This window comes from Python bivittatus, unplaced genomic scaffold, assembly GCF_059951505.1.
Source record: "Python bivittatus isolate LINGU-HERP-01145 unplaced genomic scaffold, Pbiv_v1 ctg000480_np1212, whole genome shotgun sequence".
In the NCBI taxonomy this organism is placed as follows: Eukaryota; Metazoa; Chordata; class Lepidosauria; order Squamata; family Pythonidae; genus Python; species Python bivittatus.
Window position 1 is genome coordinate 102,426,672 of NW_028277075.1, and position 24,444 is coordinate 102,451,115.

General features: G+C 38.5%; 1 protein-coding gene across 1 annotated transcript in view; it reads left to right on the plus strand.

The window, feature by feature from the left end:
- Positions 1 to 24,444, plus strand: part of SLC4A10 (solute carrier family 4 member 10) — a 190,614-nt gene that overhangs the window by 86,637 nt on the left and 79,533 nt on the right. Inside the window, exons 4-5 of the mRNA XM_088146648.1 lie at positions 8,933 to 9,071; positions 13,943 to 14,103. Coding sequence (XP_088002774.1) covers positions 8,933 to 9,071; positions 13,943 to 14,103 — 300 coding nt within the window. The remainder of the gene's footprint in view (positions 1 to 8,932; positions 9,072 to 13,942; positions 14,104 to 24,444) is intronic.

Below are 24,444 nucleotides of genomic sequence, written 5' to 3' on the forward strand. Positions count from 1 at the left end.
ATGTGGATATTTTGGCACAATCAAACACACTCTGCTTTTTACTTAATCCTCTTTCATGCATTTAATGTTAAGCTCTCTTTCATAATCAAATCTACGTCATTTGGGAGCTTGGCTACTGAGTATTCTTTTTTCATGCTCAATTGCTATTGGCTACTACATCATAACAAATTTTTGCCTTGAAGAATGTTGGCCTGGAAAAAGGATTCCAAAATTCTCAGATGTATTTTAGATTAGGTTTTACATATGTAGCAATGTGTGTGTGCACAGCTTTTACATAAGAAATGTCACAGTGACAGAGGACATAAAGATATTTGCATCCATTTTGATAGCAGCATTACTCATCAGTATCAGAAGTAGAGATAAATAACTGATGTCAGGCACTGTAGTGTTTTATGTACTGCAGAAGGCGTTGCACTTAAGAGAAAACTGACAATGTGGTCACAATCCTTTCTTATCAGTTGCTGAAAGAAGAAGCATATTCTTATAGAGGCACATATTTCATTTTTATTTTCATGCCTCATCTTATTATATCTAATTAAGAGAAGAAAAAATATGCATTATGCACACTATGGATAATATAATACAACCTTAAAATGAATAATTACTATTTTAAAAGTAAAGGAATAGGAGAAAAAGTAAGTCTTCTCCTTTCATGCTTGTTGATTTACAAACTAATTCCAATGGAGAGAGAGAGAGAGAGAGAGAGAAAGAGAGGGAGGGATAGATAGACAGACAGACGCATGCATACATATATCCATACACAAATTATCCATTGTGCAAATCAAGTGTATGGTTGGAAAACCAGCCTCCACATGCAAAACATCCATTATTCATGATGTCTTGATAGAGTCCAAATACTACTGATGCAGCTAAGAACAAATGCATCTTAATTAATACATAATTATTGATTGAGATTCATATTAATAATCCTGCTGATTTCAGCTTTAGATTTTGCACTAATAGGACAAGTACAAACCAAATGAGTTAATATTGAAATTACTGAGTTGCATCTTCAACAGGAAGAGTATTGTGATTTTTTTTTGTATTAATTCATCTTAGATTCATTAGGAAACTAATTTCATTTTATTTAAAGCAGCCCTCTACCCATTTACTAGGATAGGATATTCATTCTCATTATTTCAGAGATCATATAAATAACTAGTATTAATAGTAGTTACTATAGAAAAGGGTTATTAGTTTTGGAACCCTTGTTAATTCCTGCGACATTCTAACCACTGTGGAACTGCAGAAGCAATAATAGTATCTAGATCAGACAGATCAAATAACAAATTCTTAAACTAAATAAATGCCAAGAAGTACTCTGAGGAAAACCAAACTTGTTATTTAATTCTGCAAAATTAATGATCCATGCTTTAGAGGTTCAAAGAGAGGTGCTTTGTACTCTCTCCCATGTGTTGTGAAGCATCTCCATCCAGGAATTTGCCCTATTAAATAATCAAGATACTTAGTATTGTGTTCCAGTTTATTTATTCAGCTCAGAGATTAAACATGCTAGCACTCGCTTAATCACCTAACGCTGATTTGATTGATTGATTATTCCACTAATTTTCTCCCCTCTAAATGAAGAGAGGAGCAGATCCAATTTGGGAAACTTTATGCAATCTCTGGTTTTAGAGAGGGGCATTTACAATCTCAGGACACGTTTCTTCACTAGTTTAACATGGCCATGAGGTTTAGGAAGACACAACAGATATTACAATCAATAATGGACATACCACATGCTCTTTTTTTCCCATAATATTTTTATTGGAGTTTTACATAATTAAAAGCTAATGCATAATTAGAAAAGATATACAAACAAAAAAAGAAGAGAACAAGAAAGAGAAAAAGAAAAAGGACAAAGAAAGACATATAAAAAATGACTCCAGACAAGTACAAGCATTTACAGTAACTTAGTACCTTCTCTGATATTACAGAAAAAAACCCTCTTCTTCCCATTTCTCATCACTACACAATAACCAAATTATAAAAATATTTTCATCAATCAGTCTTACACAGCAAAGCATTAAGAGTACCAGTAATAATAACCCATATCACATGTTCTCAACTTTATGACTACCCGTCTTAGGACTGAGTAACTTAGAAGATCATTAAAACAATAAAAAGTCAATGTAGATAATTTCTCAGGAGTTATTCCTATTTTTTTCTAGAGGTTTCACCAGGATTCATTCATTCATTCATTCATTCATTCATTCATTCATTCATTCATTCTCTCTCTCTCTCTCTCGCTCTGATTTTAAATTGGTTTACAAAAATCAAAACATGAAATGACAACAAATATAGTCACCCATTGGGGGAGATGGGCGGCATACAAGTTAAATAAATAAATAAATAAATAAATAAATAAATAAATAAATAGAAAAGAACCAGAACATAAAAACATAATTTTAAGACATTATTAAGCTAGAATTCTGCAAGATTATCCTTAAAAAGTTCTGCATTTTCCAGACTGTTCTCTAACAAAGGCTGAATTTGTGATAGTTGATATTGCGAGGTTTCATATTTATAATAAAAATCCTATTTAAGTACAGGATATAGAAAGGTTGGTGTCTCTTATTAGTAAAAATGGATTATCAATTCATTAAATTATTTTCAGCCGGCTCTTCCCCTTTCTGTACCAGGATGCAACTTTGACTTGATGCAACTTAAACTTGATTACAATGCAAACGCACAGCAGAGCTATAGAAAGAGAAAGAGTTCTCTGTTAAGGCAGTTCTTCATGGTGGATGGAGATAAATGAATCAGAGATTATTGGAAAACATTTAATCTGTTTTATTATGCTAGTTTTCTTTTAAATAAGGCTTTCTGTTATTGTTTGCATTCTGGGATTCTTGAGATGCTTCAAACTCTTCTTGAAAAACATTTTGTAATAATAATGTTTTGTTTCCATAGTCACATTAAAATATATTCTTCCCCTTAGCAGTACAGAATTATGGCTCAGAGCCCAATTGGATAAATTGCTTTTCATAGAATTACAAAATACATGTAAGGCAGAGTAGCAGTTGTAGGGTGGGGGGATTTTAGTCCTTGATCCTCTCTCTGCAGTCTGTCATTTACTTTGCAAGGCAATTCAGATTAGTTCCCTTTTTCTGCCACTTTCATGGGGGGGGGGAAACCTTTCCATTTGCCCCGCGTTTTTCTTCTAGTGTTAAAAAAGGACCAGGGCCTCCTAGCTGTTTTGAAATCAGAATGTTAAGCCCCATAACAGCCCCATCTCCATAACAAGAAAATCCTGATTCAGATTGTGCCTTCTCCTTTCAAGAACACTCTGCTAGTGACACAAATGTCTTTTTGTCTTGGCCTTCAGTTGTATGCTTCCATTAAAAAAAAAAAGACCCCAAACTGTCAGTATCCATTAGTATCCATTTATGAATTTAAGGTTTGGGGAAATAAAGTAATGAAAAAGAAAAAAAAAGCATCTTCCTTCCAAGTGACCTGGAAATACTCAGGGGTCTGACAGTGTTAAGCAAGCATGAACTTCCTCACTCTGTAAAAGTCTTCTGAAAAGGAGTGGGATAAATGTGTGATGAATTTGATAATACATAGGTCAACTTGACATGGCTAAGTGTTTGCTTCTGGAAGAACCAAGTTGCATTTTCAGAGGTTAGAGAGGAACTTTAACTAGTATGTGTTTTAAATACCTATTTCATAACTGTCACCTTGGCAACAACAATTTAAAAAATGATCTGAAATTTTCAGCTGAAGCTCTAAATCTTCCAGCATAAGGGCACAAAGCTATTTGTGCATTGTTCAGTTGTTCAAATGGCATTTTTTAAGCCCTGCCTCTTGCCAGTTTGGAAGATTTTAACTAGTTCATATTCACCCTCATGTTCTGCACAAAGCTAAGTATATCAGTATAGACCTGCTCAGAGCAGTAGTGAAGGATGCTATTCTCATCCCAACGTTCCTCTGTGCTTTGACAGTGGACAATCTCTGAAGCAGATTCTGACTTGCAATAAACTCTCTGTTCGATCGTAGATTTTGCATTAGGCAGATCTCCAGCAACCATGCAAAAACTCCCTTTCAAGTAAATGTGACTAGAGTCTTTAAGTGTTGCTGCTCAACATGGTTGGGTTGGAGATTGAGCAAACAGACTATGTGTACATGTAGATTTTAGGAAGAACCAGTTGCTATGGTCAAAACCCTCATATATTAAGTAAATAATCTGTTAAGGCACAGAATTTAGAGGTTTTTTTCTCTTTGATTCTGTTTCATTCTTCATTTCATTAAGTGATGCTTGCTTAGAAAGATTGTAGTGCTGCCCCAGAGCAGAACAATATGTACTGTATGAAAACAGGAAATAAACTCGTGCAATACATGCATGTAATGAAAAAACTGTATAAGTTTAACAGTGCAATAATCTAGGTAATAATAGATTTCACGGACTTTTCCAGCATACTTAAGGAGTGTGCTTGAGAAAGAGAGAGAGAAAGAGAAAAGGTTACGTGTTGCTTTGATTTTCTGAATCTGACTACGGAGCATCTACGTGCCTTTTCTTGATAGTTCTGAGACCCAAAGAAGTTCATGGGATATATCAATGATATTTTTATGCTATACAAATTCAAGGGTAAAATAATTTTTCTGAATAAAGGAATAATAATGAAGATTTTCATTACCTTTGTTAAGATTTTCTGTCTTTTTAAGATGCTTTGTAAAAATAGCAGTCCATATTCACATTTTATCCTTCATAACATTGATGATAATTTTGGCTGGGACAAGTTAAAGAGCTTAATAACACAGACATCCATTTGGCTGGATTTTACAGCAGGCTAAACTTTATTCCTCAGGCTTATTTGACATATGGCTCTTGGGAGTCCATAAAAGGAGAGCTATTTGTGTATTATAAAAAATTCAGTGTAACCTACTTTAAACTCGTAATAATTGGGTCCTTGTTTGTTACCTTCCCTGTTCCTCCTTTGGTATCATGTGTACACATTCATGTGGCCAGTAAGTATCTTTATTGATTTAAGTCTGTGGCCTTGATAAGTTTTCATTTCCACAACAAGACCTAATCAGTGTGCTGGAATATTAGTGCTTTTAGCACTATTTTAATTTCGTACTTAATTTAGTAATTTAATTTAGTATTGTTTTGTGAACTGTCAACGTGCTTATTTTATACGCATTAACCCTCTTTTTGCTTACACTTTTTACTTGTCACAGTCTGTATTATTAACATTTATTTTCTTTCTCTGCCTATGTATGTACAATATAATACCTGCTAACCGAAGATCAGAGTTTCATGCAGATGACAAAATGGACTGTAATTTATGAAAACTAGTTCTTATTAAGCTCTTAAGGAATTTTTTGCTGTTGACCAGGGAAAGGATTTTTTTTTCTGGTCAGGGACAACATTTTATTGTTATTGGGGGGGGGGAGAACTGCAGGGATATATCTGAGACACTGTGAAGTCACTAGGCAATACAGCAACATTTGTCAGTTTTTTGTTTTGGGAGATGATCTGAGGGGATTAGTGCAAAATAAACGCACTGAGATTCATGGGGGTTTGAGACACCTATTTTGCACCTCTTGGGGGAACAAAAAGAAAATTACTGAAAACTTAACAGAGCACTTAGGGATGCTCTAGAGGCCATAGAACAGAGGTTGGGAGGCATCCACACTGCCTGTAAACTAACATAGCTACTGTTCTGGAAGCTAATTGAAACTGAGGCAAAATGGGTGGCAGTGGTTTGGTAGCACCTTCAAAAAATGAGAAGCAGATGTGTTTCCCTGCCCACCCCCCACCCCCCATTGTCAGCTCTTCAGGGTGGACCAGACAGGAAACCAGTGCCGTGTAGATCAGAACTACTTTTATTGTAAAGCTGTAGTAACAGAATCTCACAAATCTGAATGTACTCCCCCCTCCTGGGCCTTCTTGGCCCAGGCTCAGGCCACTTCTTTCTGACCATTGCCTTGGTAGCGTTGTACTCACAAGTGTATGGGGGAGTACCTTTTGCCACCACAGTAGCGGCTCTTCTTCCTGTCCTTCCTCTTCCCTCTATATCTGTGTCCCTTCCTTTTGAAAATTTCTCCAAGGGGTGTAAGGTGTTTTCCAGAAGTGCAGATTTTATTCAGATTTTATTCTTTGATCGTTACAAAGAGATGTTTCTCTTTGTAACGATCAAAGAATAAAATCTGACTGCTTTTAAGGCCGCTGAGAACAAAGCAACAACCCTTTTACTGTTGAGATAACAAGGAGCACCGTAAATATTGCCTGGACATAATTTGTTATTTAATGCCTCCAAAGGCAATGCAACCAGGAGGTTTCCCTCTGTAACACACACAGTTCTGTAGATCTTGTATTAATGCAGTCTTTGGTGCATTCATATCTTAAAATCTGGAACAAACTTCAAGGGTCATTTATATACTCTCCTATTCATGCAGGGAATTCCTCTGAGCCAGTTTGGTGCAGTGGTGAAGGTGCTGGCCTAGAAAGCAGGAGATGGTGAGTTCTAGGCCTCCCTTAGACAGGAAAGCTGGCTGGCTGACTTTGGGCTAGTCACTCAGCCCAACCCACCTCGCAGGGTTGTTGTTGTGAAGGAAATAAGAGGCAGGAGTATTAGGTGTGTTCGCTGCCTTGAGTTACCTAAAATCTAATAACTATTCCAACAACTATAATAGGGAACTCTGCAACTTTTGTATTAACATCTCTAACAACAAAATATGACAGCAGGAAACACTATTGTGCAAGCAGACATCTAGTTGTATAACAGACATTCCCTTCCTTTACCTCCACCCCAGGACTATTTGCACCTCTGTTTGGATATAGAGCACATTATAAGCTTGGACAGGTTTGTGAGTTCATAGAGCATGCAGCGAACCATTAGCCAGTCTGTGATTGCCATTCTGGCTAATAGCTGACCCCAGAGAATTGTTAGCCAATTAGCGCTCGCTTAAAAGCTCAGTTGAGACCCAGTTTGGTGTAGTGGTGAAGGCACCAGTCTAGAAAGTGGGAGACCGTGAGTTCTAGTCCCGCCTGAGGCATGAAGCCAGCTGGGTCACCTTGGACCAGTCCCTCTCTCTCAGCCCTGGGGAGGAGGCAAGGGCAGACCTTGCCAAGAAAACTGCAGGAACTTGTCCAGGCAGTTGCCATGAATCAAAAACTGACTTGAAGGAAATAATAACAGCAGCAGCAGCAGCTCAGTTACCAGCTAGTAACTAGGTGCCCCACCCTGCCCACTCAAGATCCATGCCTAAAACACGTCCCTTTACCCTTTGCGCAAATACAGAAGAAAGTAAATTACTAGCATTCCCCCTGTTTCTGGGCTTGCCGTGGTGGCAAAACTCTGCTGCCTTTCAAATGCCTAATGTCTGGCACGCTGGCATAGGCTACATTCAGCTCCTTTACTTAATCAGATCAGCATGGAGTTACAGCAGGATCCCAAGAGGTGGGAGGTAGGGTGAGTCAAAAATCCCCTATAATGAGGGCACTGCCCCCCCCCCCCCAAGCACAAGGCAGTGAGACGCTGCTCTTTTGTGAAGAGTCTTTCTCTGCCATGGAACGTTTCATGGGGATATGCCAACTTCATGAATTTCTCTAACTTCCATTTTCACTAAGATTACTGCTTTAATGGAAAACTCAGTTGTCTACTGTCTATAGCTTTAGTGCATTTAATTCCTATTGGCATTATATTTTTCATGATTCCTACTGCTTCTTGAAACAAGAAACCTATCAATTTTTAAACCAAACTAAATCAGAAACCTTCAGGAAAAGAACCAGCATCTGACTTCTAAAAGTAACAGCAGGATGTATAGAATGGCCCCAGCACAGAAGCAGGTGTGGACTTTAAAACCAGATGTCCATGTAGTGTTATATCTATACCCCCTCCCCCTGAAAATGAACCTTTACATGCCTCTTCCTTTCTTGCAGAGATGTGTAAAACTCACCCCAGGACCATACTGCATTTCCTCTGGAAATTAATCCTCTGGACCAGAAATTAATCCGCTGGAAAGTAAATCCTGTAAACCAGAAGTAGGTCAAGGAATTCTGGACATGGTGTTGCAGATGAAACAGGTTATTGGGGGATGAACCACAATGGACCACTTCAAACTGCCTCCAGTTCAGAAGTTTTACTTCCAGAATTACCAAATGTTCCCCAGAACAAAATCCAGAGGAACTTTAAAATAATCCAGAGAGGGAAGGGAATATTCCACAGAATATTTTGTTCCCTAATCAGTGAATTTTGCCTATCCTTGGTTTCTTGTTGTTTGACATCTGCATACTGTATTCATTTCTTTTTTAAAGTAATTTTTTTTCACTGTGATGTTTAAATTAATCTTACATTTATAGTGAATATTTAGTTTCCTCTCCCCAGTGGAAAGATAAAAGGAATCCAGGAACTCTCCTAAGTGAACTATTCATAGGGGCCACATCTACTTTAACAGTTTTTATGTACATTAGGGGTGAGCACCAGTATGACCACTGACACTTTCCTCTACATCAGCCAGGCTCTGTCCAATCTGTTAAGTGCTATAGGTATTTGTTAGAAATCATTAAAAAAAGTGGGGGAGGGGGATCAGCCCAGTGCTCTGTTTGGAAATATGCCTACCTACTCAGAAAAGAAAAGAGATGAAGGTATGATAGACTGTAAGGAACATGTTGGGGTATTGGATGGGGTGGTGCAAGAAAGCATAAATCTTTGTCTTTTAGCAAAGGGGTGTTTTTCATTCATGTTACTATTTTGTCAACAGACAAATCTCTCTTACATGGCAGCCATTTTGTGAATGAATGAATGAACAAACAAACAAACAAACAAATGTTCTTGAAATTTCACATATCTCCTCTATCATAGAACATTTGTCTACTGTGATGTGTAGAACGTTTCTATCACATCACGATGCTGGCTGTTCAGCTGCTTTGGTAAGGTCATGTCTCCTGTTTAACGTCCTTAGCACTGCCCCTTTTTTCCCCTAGATACTCCTTCACAGAGGGTGCAGTTTATTCTTGGAACAGAAGATGATGACGAGGAGCACATCCCACATGATTTATTCACAGAGCTTGATGAACTTTGCTGGCGAGAAGGAGAGGATGCTGAGTGGAGGGAGACTGCCAGGTAAATAGGATTTTTTTCCTTCCACATGGCGCATTGCTTAATACTCAGAGAACATTGGCAGAAAAAAACAGGAAGCACAGTATGTCCATTTAGATTTAAGTCAAACATATCGTTTAAATGTGTGTAGAATTAGTGTTGTTATACTACTCAGTTTTCTTCAAATCCAGGATCTCTCCTGGATTTAACTTTTTTTTAATTATTTTCATTAGACATTAAAGAAAGTATATAAACAACCATAAAAAGAGCAAAGAAGAAGGACTAAAAAATTAAAATACAGATGAATAAAGAAGGGGAATAAAATACAGAGACTACAGTTTTCCAGTATATCATTAGTTAATTATGGCTTTAACAGTTTATAGTTTGGGATCTCCTGAGTGGGTGTCAGTACCCTAGATAGGCCTCCTAGTTGGTGGGATGTGACAACAGTATGATGGATTGCAAAGTCGTCTTTGGATTAGATATCCCAGCTTGCACAGAATAGCATTGGCATCATAAAATTGGGCTTTGGTTCTCTTGTGACATACTGGCCAAAACAGACTGGTACTGACCTCACTGATATCAGGGAATATTGCACACAGGAAGGATACAACTAAGGCTGGCAATCTACATTTTATACTACTAAAAAGTGCAAAACTGCATTATATGGATAAAAGTCTAAGGAATGCTTATGGCACAGTTACTAATAAGGAATATTAAAGCTTGAGCACATGAATGTATATGTACTTTTATCGGCAGATGATGCTGTATTTTTGGCTGAGACCCCGAATGGTTTGTAGCAATAGATTGTGCAATGCAGCAACAAGTATGGTTCTGAAAATTAACATATCAAATATCAAGGCAGTTTTAGATAGATAAATAGAACAAGCAATTGCAAATTATACATACATGATGAAAAACCAGATGAATGTGTGCACGTTTGTAGAACATTACTCAAGGTGGAAAAATTGAGATATTTTAAGATATACAAACGTTGCTATAAAGGCAGTGGTCTATTGCAAGGAATGAATATTTTTCGAAAGAAATGAAGATGGGCTGTGTATAATAGCAGCTTCTGCCCTCTTCATTAAATGGAAGAAAGGGTCGAGTATTATAAAAGTAAGTTGAATGGAATGGGAAATTATTTATTTATTACATTATTTGTATACAGCTGATTCCATTTCGACTCCTGGTAGATTATAAAACCCTACAATGCTCCATTTGAAACTATGTATGATATTCCCCTCTTGACATCCCATCCCAGCCACTTTATAAATTAAATGTGCTCTAATATAATTCTGCCTTGATTACTTTTCTATTCTAAAGGCCAATAGGAGGCTTGGTCAATAGGAGGCTTGGTCAGGTAGATGGAATGAATGAGTTTCAAATTGCAAAATGAATAAAGAAGGGGAAGAAATGGGATAAGTGCAAGAGAAAATGAGAAAGGTGTGGTTGGATGGAGTTGATGAGAACCTCAAAAAGAAGTTTCAAGAACAAACGGAAGTACATGAAGTTATGTGTGTGTGTGTGTGTGTGTGCGCGCGCGCGTGCGTGGGCCTGATATAATCTAATGCAATAAAGTTCACATTTTTCCATTCTAGGACCTGACTTTAACTTCATTTTTCTCTTAGATGAAAAATAAACAAGGCTTGTATATATTTAATAGTTGCAGAAAGGGGTGGGGTGCGCTTGGGAGGGAGACAGATACTCTCAGACATGAGTAGAGAATCAGGATATAAATCAAAATATTAACCACAACAACTTGTTATTGGCACAATTGTGAATAACTGTCAAAGGCAGAGTAGCTCTTTCAGTGTTATACTTTTAACCCACTGAATAATTCAAGTTTTTAATGTAGACCACAACAATATTTAAAAAATTTAAAGTTTCCTGGAGCGGTTATGAAATAAATAGCACATGTTAAATACCTAAAATTCATTATTTCATGGTAGATTGAAGACTTAACATCAAACCGAGTTTAGAACTCTAAAATTGTCCGAGAGAAAAGAATTGGCTTTGCCTGGTTTTGGAATGATATCCATGTGAACACCAGGTATTCCTCTCTGAGAAGGGCATTCTAATAAATGAGGCCCAAAATTGGAATGGGGGGCAGTTTATGGAATGCCCTCCTCAGAGAATAAGGTGGTAAATTCCATTTCTACATGCTCTGCCTGAAAACAGAGAAGGTAAATAGTAGGGGATAAATCAATTATATAAGTCATCCTAGGTGAGAGACTGACCAACTTCAGGACTGAACCCATTGCTTCATGATGAACTATCTCACAGAATGTGTTAATCAAGTCCGGCTTCTATAATCTTTAATGGTATGTTTAAGTTGGACCAGGATGTTGTGGTTCACTTATTCAGAAAGTAATAGATCCAAATTAATAATTTAAGTGAGGAAATTGGTACCTTTAGAAAGCAAGAAACTGTCCCAAGACATTTTGCAGTCTGAGGCAGAGCTACAGATAACACCCCTCCTCCGGCTAAGTTATTGGGCCCCTGAGGCAAAAAATTCCACAAGTAACATTCTTGGCAATAAAAATGATAATAAATAAAAGAACTAATTTGACCATTTATCTGTTGACTAATGATAGGGATGCTCCTTCTAGAAAGACAACAGATGTAGCTAAAATAATGCAGTGAGTATTAAGCAAATTATTATGCTGGATCAAAAGAGTTTGAGCCTAGGTTGTTGTTTTTATTATAATAACATGGGCTTCTGCTAAAACAACTCAGCCTTTTGAAAGGGTTAATCAATAATAAGATATACTTTTATATGATTGGTTCTAGAAAAGTTAACTCCATTATTTCTGGAGCTCTGTGTTGAAAAGGGAGCTAACTCTGTATCTAGAGCAGGAAAAGAGCAGTGTTGTTCATAGAGTGCATATACATTTTTGCCAATTGTTAAGGTCTTCAGCTAATGTCATCAGAGCCTTTGGCATCTATTAAAGGTGTTACATAGAGTTCTAACATGTGCCAGGATTCTCTCACTTGTTTTTGTAGTGGCTGAGGAAGAAGATATGTATTTGTGATTATGAAGTGACAAGACCTAAATTGGAGGTTTATAGTCATAGCAAATTGGTCACAGGATTTCGATTTGGTCATCACTGCTTGTATCTTATTTGAAACACAAATGCATGCCCCCACTTCCTAGCTCTGGTAACTTTATGAGGTTGTACAATATAATTACCAAGCTTTATGTCTTCAGTTGACCAGGCTGCCTGTAACATAATGATTCTATATTCAGAGATATAATCTATAAAAGAGCTATCCCCACACTTAAAATGCCACCCAGCAGTGTTCCAGGAAAGAATGTTCAGTTCCTGTGTAAGGTTGATAGTCAATCTGTGGATGCCTAAAGAGTTTGTTGAAGAATTACATTTTGAGTGGGCCTTCCAGTTCAGGTGGAGACCAGCCACAGTGCATTAGTTGATTACATTCCTGGGTGTTACCTCATCAGTTCTTGCTTCATCTTCCTGGATCTCCAAGAATGTATTTACCACATGTTAAATCGACATGCAACAGTATAAGACAAAGTGCTTGGTCATAACAGGAGCCACAAACAGATAAACAGAAAAAAATCTTTGATGTTCAGTTATGTAAAGTTGGTGTGGAAATGAATACAATACAATTCATGAATACACCTTCATCTAGCTCAATAATTGTAGAATACAATTATTGAGCTAGATGAAGGTGGGGGAAAACCACTGAAATTGTGTATGTGGATCAAAATTCATCCAGTCCATTTTTGAGAAGGTCTTAAGAAGGAGATACTTCTCGTCATTTGTTTCCATAGACTTGCAAACACATTTAAATGAAGAATTCCTACCCATTCCATTTAAGCTTGAAGATGTGGTAATGCTGGAGTCATACTTTTACTCAGTAGATGACAAACAGCTCCATGTTTACAACTTAGAGCATTCTGCAGTTTTGCTGATAAAGAACCACATGGGCTAGGAGGATGTGATTGCTTCCCTTATGAAGTTTATCCTCTATGACGCAGCTGAATTTCATGTTTAATAGTCAGGGAGGCAATGTGATGTTCACAATGTGCTCACAGGCAAGTCATTAACATCTGTGAGGTTTCCTGCCCTCAGTGGGAAGCAGGAATGTTGTGAAATAGAGCACCAGTGATAGGATAATCTTTATCTGCTAGAATGCTTCTAGCCTTACAGGCTTTCTTAGGAAGTAAATATGATAACTCACTTCAACCCAATACTTTGTTGGAAAGTTTGCCTCTCTGCCTAGAAAAAGGACAAAAGTAAGCTGGGGGTTGAGGGCAGGGTTAAGAATCACCCTGAGAGAGTATAGGGCACAGAGGAAACAGAAGACCCAATGTTGTCTTCTGGTGAATATTGTTTTGTGACTTAGGATGTCCACCATAGTTGTTATTTTGCAAGAATGCCAAAAGATGCTCTCAAAATTCCAAATTCACCCACCAGCTTAAAAAAGTTGCCTAGCCCTAGTATATCCTTAGCTGAAAGTAGAAACTGAAATAAAGTTAACAGGCTTTACTGTATTATTAAAGTAACCTAATGATTTCTGACAATTATATACCCTTTTTTTCCTGTCAGTGCAACATACACACAATCTTGGAAATCCTTGTAATGTAGGACTCATACAGTATAGCAGGATTATCATCTTCCTGATACAAATTGAATAAAAAATTCAGATACAAAGATGGAGCTTCTGGTAATCTCTTGTTCATAATAGGCTTTCTGATCCCATGAACTGTAAACCTAGAAAGATGGTATTGGCAATTCCCTCTTTTCCCCATATTTCTTCCCATACTATCTTCTATCTACTATTTGTGGATTGTTTGTATGTGTGGTTGTCATACTGCATGCCTACTCCAGCTGAGGAGGTCTGACTAAAATATTTTGTTTACCGAGGTGGTTGAAGTTTGAAGAAGATGTTGAAGATGGAGGGGAGAGGTGGAGTAAACCATACGTTGCTACTTTATCACTTCATAGCTTGTTTGAATTGAGAAGTTGTATCCTTAATGGCACAGTCTTACTAGACATGAGAGCAAATTCTTTAGAAGAAATTGCAGGTAAGTGAATTATTTATTTTTTATTTTTTTAAAAAAATCTTACCTTACCCCCTCAGAAGTCTCACCCAGCATAAATTAGGGTCAGGTGGTAAACTCTTTTAAACTTTAAATAAAATGTTTCAGCATTATTGCATGCATTTTTTTCTCGAGTGTGTTTCATATATTGCATGGCACTGATGTTGCACTTTATGCTATTTTCACCAAGACAGGAAGCTATTCATTGTGGACTTAGAGCTATAGCAGTGAACAGAAAAAATCTGTTTGGATGAGGTTGTTCTTGGAAGAAATATAGAAATATAGCATTTACTAGAACAACAGGATGGAGGGCACGCTGCAAGAAGTCTTGTATATTTCAGCTGTATAAAGCCATATTAGTAAGACCCAAAAAGAAACCTCAGTAGTTGCCATGTTGTGTGCTTGTGTGTTCACATCTGTGTGTTGTAAAGAAATTTCTGAACTCACAGTGGTAATATTTTAGATTAGTGGAAGAAAATTGAAAGGTTCAAAAACAAATGTTTTTATAGGTAAGAGTAACAGTGTGGTGAATGCATTCCCTGTATACTCCATGAATTGTTGAAAAAGCATTTTGATAGCTTCATGTGGCGCTGTAATTTTAAGGTGGTTTGGAAAGCTGAATTTTGGATGTTAGTATTATAATTAATTGCTAAACCTTATATTGCATAATGAAAGAAATATATAGCTTATGTTTATAACTTTTAAAAAATTGCTTTTGTTATTGAATGGGAAAGACAAAGTGTTTCAATAAATGAATAGTCTATTCAGAATTAAGAATTTTACAGCTCAGCTAAATCTACTCCATGTCATTCTGACTTCAAGTACTCTATTAGTTCTCTCTATCAGTTTTTCTGCAAATTATTATTTTCTGAAGGAAAAAAAAATCTGCTAGTGTTGGAAAAAACTTTCCATAACACCACATATTTCTATACAGTACATTTTCCCCAAATATTTTTAATTCAATTACCTCTGATATCTGGTTTTTTTTGTGTGTGTGTGTGTGCACAATTTCTCAATTGTTGTTGTTTTCTTTCTTTCTTTCTTTCTTTCTTTCTTTCTTTCTTTCTTTCTTTCTTTCTTTCTTTCTCTCTCTCTCTCTCCCTCCCTCCCTCCCTCCCTCCCTCCCTCGTGTGCAGTCTTCCCAAAGTGTGCCCATTGTTATTTGAAAATTTGTAGTTAGAAAATATGTAAGGTGCATATTAGGTGGACTTTGCACCATTTGTATCATAACAGATTCCATTTTGGCAGATGATATCATTTTTCTGGAAAATAAATTAGTGAAAGATTTCTTTTATATCCTAATTGAGAAATGAGCCTCACTGAGTTCAATGAGACTTACTGCTAGGTAAGTGACTATAAGAATGCAACAGTTAAATATTAGCTTTAGTTCTGATTAATAAATATCTGCTATAAAATGAAATATTACTGTGACAAAAATTATCTTACAGGGGCAACTTTGCAAAGCTGTTAGGAGAGATTTCCCACATTATGATAGGGAAGACTTACACCTGCTGGTTAGAAGTCCATCTCTGTATAAGGTTCTATTTCTGTTTTGAATCATTCTATCTGTAGATTATGGAGATTTTCTTGTTTAGGAATCAAACCATTTTTATTAAAATTCATTTTTAAGTGGGGATAAAAAAAGTAAGAGTGATATGTGTTAGGGTTGAAGCAGGCAATTTGGGAACCAATGATTCTCATGTCAGACTGGACCATTATGTAAACATGGAACTGCTATCTTGACTCTCAGGGCTGAGAGAATTAGCAAAAGTCCATTGACTCAAAAGGACTGGAAAAAAAGACTGGTACCTGGAGGCTGTGAAGATCTGAACAGGACAAAATAAGAGCAAAATAAGCACAGATGAAATTATACTAAAAATAAATTGCTAATCTAGCAGCGAGGTTTCCAGCTATTGCTCTTGGTGGAGTTGTACTCACTCCCACAAAAGAATTGGTCTGTGATTTGGGGGTTCCCCTGGACCGTCAATACCTGCTTAAATAGCAGGTAGAAAGTGTGGCCATGGGAGTCCTCACCCAACTTTAGCTGGTGTACCAGTTATGCCTCTACCTGGACCAAGACTCCCTGATCACCACTCACTTAGACTACTGTAATTTGCTCTACATAGGGCTACCTTTGGAAGAGACAGGGAAGCTATAGTTTGTACAACCTAGAATCCTGTACAGCCAGGCTTCTGAAAGGACAATCCCCTTCAGATTACAACACCCATTCTGAAGCTACTTTATTGGTTGCCATTTGGCTTCTGGGCCCAATGTTAATGCAGTCCCTTCCCTTCACAAGGTGCATGGAGTCTAGGCAGGCAACAAGCCTTCTCTACAGTGTCCTCGATGTTATGGAATAATTGTTCCTGGAGTATTGGCACCCCCAACCCTGTTCGTTTCTCATAAATAAGTTTAAGCACTTTGGGTCCATTTGTGTTTTAATTTATTGGGCATCTAGGCTCTATGCTTATTTGATTTTTGATGGCTTTAAGTCTTTGTATTGGGTTTTAGTTCCTTGTTGTTTACTTTTTTGTATCCCATCCAGAATCAGTCAGGATAGGGGCAGGCTATAAATATTGTTAAATAGATAACAATCTTCAGGAGGCAGATCTTCTGTGCATGACTTTGTTCACATCTGCAATATAGCAACTTTAGCTTAAGTAGCCATATTGAGTCTGCAAAGCTTCTGCTCTTAGCTTGTTACTGAAAGCTTGTTGAGTTTCTGGAGAGTCAACATTTATTGCCATGCCTGATATGCAGTCTGACAGTTTGCCAGTTTTGACATCTCTCTTAGCTTTTATAGCCATAAAGGAGCTGTTGTCTGCAACTCTGAATTATAGCTGCATCTACAGCTGTTACAACTTAAGGTCACTAATGTTGAGTTCAGACACCTTCCACCAGCAAGAATGAGTCAGATTATATCAAGGTTTTGGCCCCTGTAGATTGCTTCCAAGCAGTTATCACCCAGTATCACTCAAGTAACCACAATGTATATCCTTTAGCTGCACAAAATATTCTTCATGGAATCCCTGCTGAAATGTATGTAGGCTGCAATTCTTTAAAAAACTGTTACTGAACTTTTTTGCTGTAATTTCCTTGGCTGTTCAAAACAATATAATTAATTAGTTAATACATTTATATCCCACCTTATTTTGCAGAAGAATTTAAATATTTTGGAACAGTTAAATAATAATGGAAATGTTGCTCTGAAATCCCAAAATATAAAGCACAAAGCAGCAGAAGGAAGAAACATATTACAAAACAGAAATAAAAGAAAATTTAAATATGAAACTAGTGGTTGGTTAGAAATAGCAAGTAAAATAATATACTAACAGCCTTTCTGAAAACAATTTTCCAGGAGGTTGTTAGTATTGTTGAGAAGCTGGGTTGGTTCCCCTTTGACACTCTGAAAGCCTACTCACACTCTGGCTGATTGGCCAGATCACCAACATTTCAGTTGCTTTCCATAGATGGATCACTTGATGGTCTCACAACACATCCCTCTAAAAATCCCTTCAAAATTTGCTCCAGAAAGCCTTGGGATCTAGATGGTTGTTCATGAGGGCAGTAAAGGGGTGGGTGGGAAGACTTGGCCCCAATCCTCAGTTTGCCCCCCTGAAGCAACTGTTTCATTTTAGGCATAATAACTTGAAAATAAGGTATTTTAAACACGGTATATTCCTGAGGGTATATGGGTAGAGGAAAGACTGTCATAAAGATAAAATAGTTGGCAGTGTAATAAATATTCTATTGCCCAGTATTTCTGTCATACCTTCTGAATTGCTCTGCCCTCTTTACAGACTGATCATCTTTTTAAAGTATGTTGATGGCCCCAATATTAGCTACTGCTGAGTCCCATAGCCACAGTCAACGCTCTCTTCAAATAATACATGCTTCCAGACTGGGGTCACATAAGTATCCCTCAGAAAGTGCAATTTCATTCATAAGCTGTAAGAAATCATCCCTATTTTAAATATTGTAAAACTCAGTTAAAAAAAAAATCACCACAATCGTCAGGAGTCTATAGCAGTAGATGAGAATACATATATTTTTTTACCTTAATTAACTTCTTCAGAATCTGTTTCCCGCTTTAATTAAATTCCCTCTTTAATTCAGTTCAGATTAGTAATTGGAAATCTCTTTATATTTCATTCAGCATTATAAGACGGGAGAGTGTCATTGCCATTTGCAGTAGCTGAATGTACAGTAGGAATGATTGAGAAAGACTCATGGTCACTACTGGATTGGAGGATGTATTCCCAGCTTTTATTCTTGTGGAAGATTACAAGAATGTTGCAGGAAAACAGCCATGATATAATCAATTTTGTGGGCTTAGATTCTATCCTGCATTGCCACCACCTAGCTGAGCCACCAAGAGCCCTGGAGATTGCCTTAGCATGCTGGTGGCTGTTCCTGGGCCCATTTGATTCTGGAGGCAGAAATTGTGTAGATTAGTATTATGGACTATTATTATACCGGGCAGCAAAGACAGGGTTAACAAAGATTGTGGATGGGTGCTTGAAATATAGATTCTGGTCACCTCTGCATGCATCATTTTGGTACCTCTCTCAGATCCACTCTGCACTCTTGTGATCCCATGCTGTCATCTCCACTGAGTTGTTGAACTGATTTTCTTTCAGATCAGTTGCAGTTGACAATCAAAGATCACACAGAGTTCATAATGCTCTATGTAATTGCCTCCTTGCAAGTGCCCATGATGTTGGGAATAGAGTGGCTTCAGCTGCATGATCCAGGTGTAAATTGGGAACAAGGGATACTCTTATTCCCCTCCCCTAAATGCCAGCAACATGGCTTACAAGCACTGAAAGCTTACCTCCCCTCCCCAATGCAGAACAAGGGAGGATCTGTGCTACCAGAAAAATATGCAGACTTTGCAGATGTGTTTGGGGAGGAAGAGGCAGCTGTGTTACCCCCACACCAGGCTTGTGACTGGATCATCAATTTGAAGCCAGGAGTCCAAATCCCAACAAATAGACAGTATCTCATGTCTACCCATGAGTTAGCCATCCTCAAGGAATATCTGGATATTGACATCAAAAAAGGATTCATTTGCCCTTCCAGCTCATCAGCATTGGTACCTACATTTTTCAACCCCAAAAAGCAAGGAGAAACAGCATCCACTCTGAAGGAAGCCCCCATGTGTACCATTCATGACTATAAAGACTTGAACAAAGTGACAATTAGAGACCATTATCCACTCTCACTTACCTCAGATCTACTAGACCAGCTACAAAAGGCACATATCTTTACAAAACTAGACTTGAGAAGTGTTTACAACGTAATCAGAATGATAGAACAACATGAGTATTTAACAGCCTTTGATACAAGGTATGGCAAGTTTGAATACATAGTGATGCCTTTTGGCCTGGGTAACGGGAAGATCTGTTTTTCTAGATTTATGAATGACATATTTGCAGAAATTTTAGACAAATATGTAGTAGTATACTTAGATGACATGTTAGTTTATTCCAAAGATCCCTTCTTCCATGTCACCCATGTGTGATGGAATGTATCTATGAGGAGGAGAGTGATGTGGGAGACCAAGGCTATCAGGAAGGAGGGGAGAGGAGGTAAGAGGCAGCATAGTACACAGGGGGAGCATGAGAAGAGAAAGTGATTCAGGATAGCCATTCCCTAGAATCTCACAGGGTACATCCACTAGTTGCTGTAGTATAGATTTAGTTTGGAAAGATTCTGTCTATAAGGTGTAAGCAAATAAAGGAACTGGACTGGACTGGATTGTTTCATCATTGTTCTTGGGCTGGGCCTGACATCAGTCTTGCCAAACTAAATCTATACTACAGCAACTAGTGGATATACGCTGTAAGATTCTAGGCGGTGGCTATCCTGAATCTGTTTCTCTTCTCACGCTCCCCCTGTGGACTATTCTGCCTCTTGCCTCCTCCCCCCTCCTTCCTGATAGCCTTGATCTCCCACATCATTTTCCTCCTCGTAGATACATTCCATCACACCATGTCAGAAATGTATTGCAAAAATTATGGGACAACAAGCTCTTTGCCAAACTAGAAAAATGTGCATTTGACCTGCCTCAATTGGACTATTTGGGCTACAGAATCTCCACAGAAGGCATACACATGGATCCAGCAAAGGTACAGCCTATTCTATCATGGCACCCCCTCCCCCCATAATGTGAAAGATGTGTAGCTCTTTCTGGGCTCTGCTAACTTCTACAGGAAATTCATTTCTAATTTTGCTGACCGTGTAAAACTGCTGTCTCAGCCCTTAAGAAAATGTCAGCGATTCTCCTGGTCAACCCAAGAGCAAGCAGCATTTCAAGAGTTAAAACAGCTCTTTGCTTCTCAACCCCTCCTCCATCATCCTGACCCATCCCATCCCTTTGTTGTGCAGATAGCTGCCTCAGATGTGGTGGTAGGAGCAGTTCTACTCTAGGCAGAAAAGGAAGGGAGGGGCAGATTTACTACCTTGTGCCTTTTACTCCAGAGTGCTCCTCCCAGCAAAAAAGAACTGTTATATTTGCAATAAAGAATTGCTGGTGGTAAAAAATGCCTTTCAACAATGGAGACATCTGCTGGAAGGAGCAGCCCACCCTATACAAGTTTGTACAGACCATAAGAGTTTAGAGGTTCTGCAAAACACCCAATCCCTCACTCCTCAGCAAATTAGATGGGCACAACTTTTATCCTGCTTTGATTTTTATATCTCATACATCTCAGGATCCCAGAACAAATTTCCAGATGCCCTTTCATGTAAGCCGGAGTATGAGGTCCCCCAGTCCCCCCCCCCCAACAACAATACTCCAGCCATGCAACTTTGAGTCACACTGTAAATTAGACCAACATAAAAAGCTGGGAGCAGGAAGACAAGCTGTGGATCTCTTTGATCAGATTAGGGCGTAGCAGCAGTAGGATGCATATGCCATGGCCGAGATGGATGACCTCCAGGGAGCCCAACAAGGTACTGCTACACCTCTCACAGTGGAGGGAAGGCCGTTGTTGCACAATGGACATCTATATGTGCCTCTTCCCCCAAGGGAGGTAGTACTACAGCACCATCCAGAGGCAAACGAGAAGCTGAGAAAGTTAACCGACTAATGCAGCAATATTTAAGATGCTATATTTCTTACCAGCAAGACAACTGGACTGATCTCATACCTCTTGCTGAAAATGCTTACAACAATGCAGCACACTCCTCTATCAGTATGTCTCCATTCCAGACAACTTATGGATTCCACCCATGGGTCTTACCAACAACCAGATAAGAAAGCACCGTCCCTTGCACCACAGATTTCCTGCACGAAAGGCAAGCAGCCCAAAGCCTCTAAAGGAGCAGGTTGAACTAGCAAAGGCCACATACAAAAAAGCAGCAGATGCACATAGACAACAGGGAGCTAGAATTGCAGAAGGGAATTTGGTGTGGCTTTCTACAAAATTTCTAACTTCTGCGAGACCTTCCAAGAAACTAGACTTGAAATTTATTGGCTTTTTCCCAGTGACTAAGCAAATCAACCCAGTAGCATTTTGTTTGCAATTGCCAGCTTTGGTGAAAATTCACCCTGTATTCCATCACTCTTTGTTTGTGAAAGAGCACCCCCCCTGCACTCTGTGTTCACAGACAGCATTCCCCTCCCATTGTAGTAAATGGGGAGGAAAAGTATGAGGTGGAAGTGGTGTTAGGTTCTAGATGCAGAGGGAAGTGTGTTGAGTACCTGATACACTGGAAAGGCTACTTAGAGTCAGAAAGGTCATGGGAGGCAGCAACGGATGTGCATGCACCACAATTGGTGCACTGCTTTCACAACCAGTACCCCAACAAATCCCATCCTCAGCAACTACCAGCCATGCAGGAGTCAGGCGCTGACCAAGCAAGCAGGAGGAGTTCTTCTATGGGCTGGAGGGAGCCTCAGGAATAGCAAGAGACCAAGTAGGGGGAAATGAATCAGCTCCTTCCACATCAGGCATACAGGACATTGGGGTGGGGGAGACCGACAGTTTCCCAAGGGAGAGGCAGCTGTCACCTCAACAGGAGCAGATGATTTACAGGGCACCTCATGTGAACTCAGGGAGTTACCAGGAGAAGAGGGGAGCAACACAGCTACATTTCGTTCTCACAGCCCACAACGTGTTTGCCCTGGGAATTTGGAAGGGGAGGATGAGCCAGAAGGGGAGGGTGATGCAATGGTATGTGAGAATGACAGGAGGAAAAGATACTGCCTAGGGAATGATCAGGTAAGTGGGGGCATAGCCTGCAGCTGCATAACAGACAGAGAAAGAAACTCAGAAAGGAACCTCCCTAACATATCAGGCTGTAAAAGAGATGGCAGGAGATTTGTACTTTCAGGCTTGCAAGATTCTGTTAATGTAGCCTTACAATAAAGTAAAATTAGCTCATTTTGTTGTGTTTCCTGTCTGCTCTACCTGGGAAGGCTGACAGCTACCTAATTCACTGAGCCATTTTGCCTAGCAGAAGGAATAGTTCGTTGTCTAAATATTTTCAACAAACACCTATTCACCCCTGTCTCAGGAGACAGGCAAACTCTGAGAAATTATTTTTGGTAGTGCTTTAAATTTTCTGTGCTTAAACAACATGGACCACAATTAAGAGGGACTTCCATTACCCTTGTATATTGGTTCTGTGCTTCCAAGAGGCATCTGGTGAATGTTAGGCTAAGTGGACAACTTCTCTTTTTGGATTTCATGTGGCAACCTGCTAAGGTTCCTGTTCTGTCCTGTTTGAGGACTGTAACTAGTGCTGACATCCAATCATAATTCTGGGTCTGGGAGCTGGGAGGAAGGCCAAGCCAAGCATTTTCTCCAACAGCTGTTCAGGCCACTATGTGCGGAACTGGATAGTAAAACTCTGTTGCTCTGCAATGACTTTCACCTCTTGCAGATTCTGTGTTTACAACAACCCAGTCGCCTTTTGCATCTTAGGAATCTTTGCCCTATGTGGGAGTGGCTAGCCATGGGGAAAGATGACATGCTGAGCTGCTAGCTGTCCTTCTGAACCAGCTATATTAAAATCTCAGTTGTTAAATTTGGGCTCAAAACTTCACTGGGTGATAAGAATAATTGGCAGAGATATCCAGGAAAGGAACTTTACAACAAAGAGGTGAACAAATAAAGGCATACCTGGAAGATTCAAACAGAGTTAAAGCAGCAGCCCACTCTGGCAATGAAGAAGAAATGAAGGAGGAGGATTTCCAGGGAGCACAACTGAAAACTATAAATATTGCTCTGGCTGAAATCAGGATCTTGAACAAATAATTCAATGATGTATGGAAGAATTCAAGCAGGGGTTAAAATTAGAATGGGATAAATCAACAACTGTACTTTGTAAAGACTTTGAAGGTATGTCTGACCATATTAAAAAGCAGTTCAAGGATATGACTAAACAGATTTCAGAGATTGCTCAGATAGCTAGCAAGGCTTAAGACACTGCTATAAAATGAGACTGATATTGGCATAATTAAAAAAAGATATGAACATGAAATTGGCTTATGTTCAGGATGGAAACAGAAGGAACAATTTAAGGATTAGAGGCACTTGAGAGGATATAAGCCCAATTGCTTTACAAAGAAGGAGAGATTTCAAATCTCTAACTGAATAAGTTATAAAACGAGGAATAAGATATAAGTGGGAGTTTCCATTTAAGTTAATTGTCTTTAAACCTCAGGAAAAGGAGATTATTTCTCTCTCTCCAAAATGGACAGAATTTTGACAGCCTCATGAATAATTATCAGAAGGTGAACTTGGGCACTTGGAGAATGGCTGATTTACCCTGAGAAGATAAGATAAATGGACTTGAAGAACATAGTAAAGAAGTAGACTTTATTATTTAAAAAAAGAAGGTCAGGGAGGGCAATATTTGTTGGCAGAGAGTGGATAGGAATTAGGGCAATGGGATGGAGAAGGGAGGGTTCAGGTAAAAGGGGAGGATTAAGTTAAATGACTTCTCTAAAACCTCCTCCAACTTAATCAAATTATCTGCTTGCTCAAAAGATGGCTGTGTGCTTTGTAGCAGTTATTGTAATGCCTTATTTAGGGAAGCAAAATGTACACTGGAGAAATATAAAGCTGAAATGATTGAATGTAAAATACAGTAGTAACTTAAATGTTAGAGGAATGGGAGTTTTGATTAAAAAGAGCTAGAATTAGCAAATATATAACATCCAATAGAAGAGAATATCTATAGAGGATATAAGATCCTTAACCCATCAATAGTTACCTTGCAGGAAACAATAGGTTAGGATTACCGATTTTGAAAAACTTTTTTTTGCTGAAGGTACTAATAAATCCAGAGTGGCCATCTTAATTAAAGCCAACA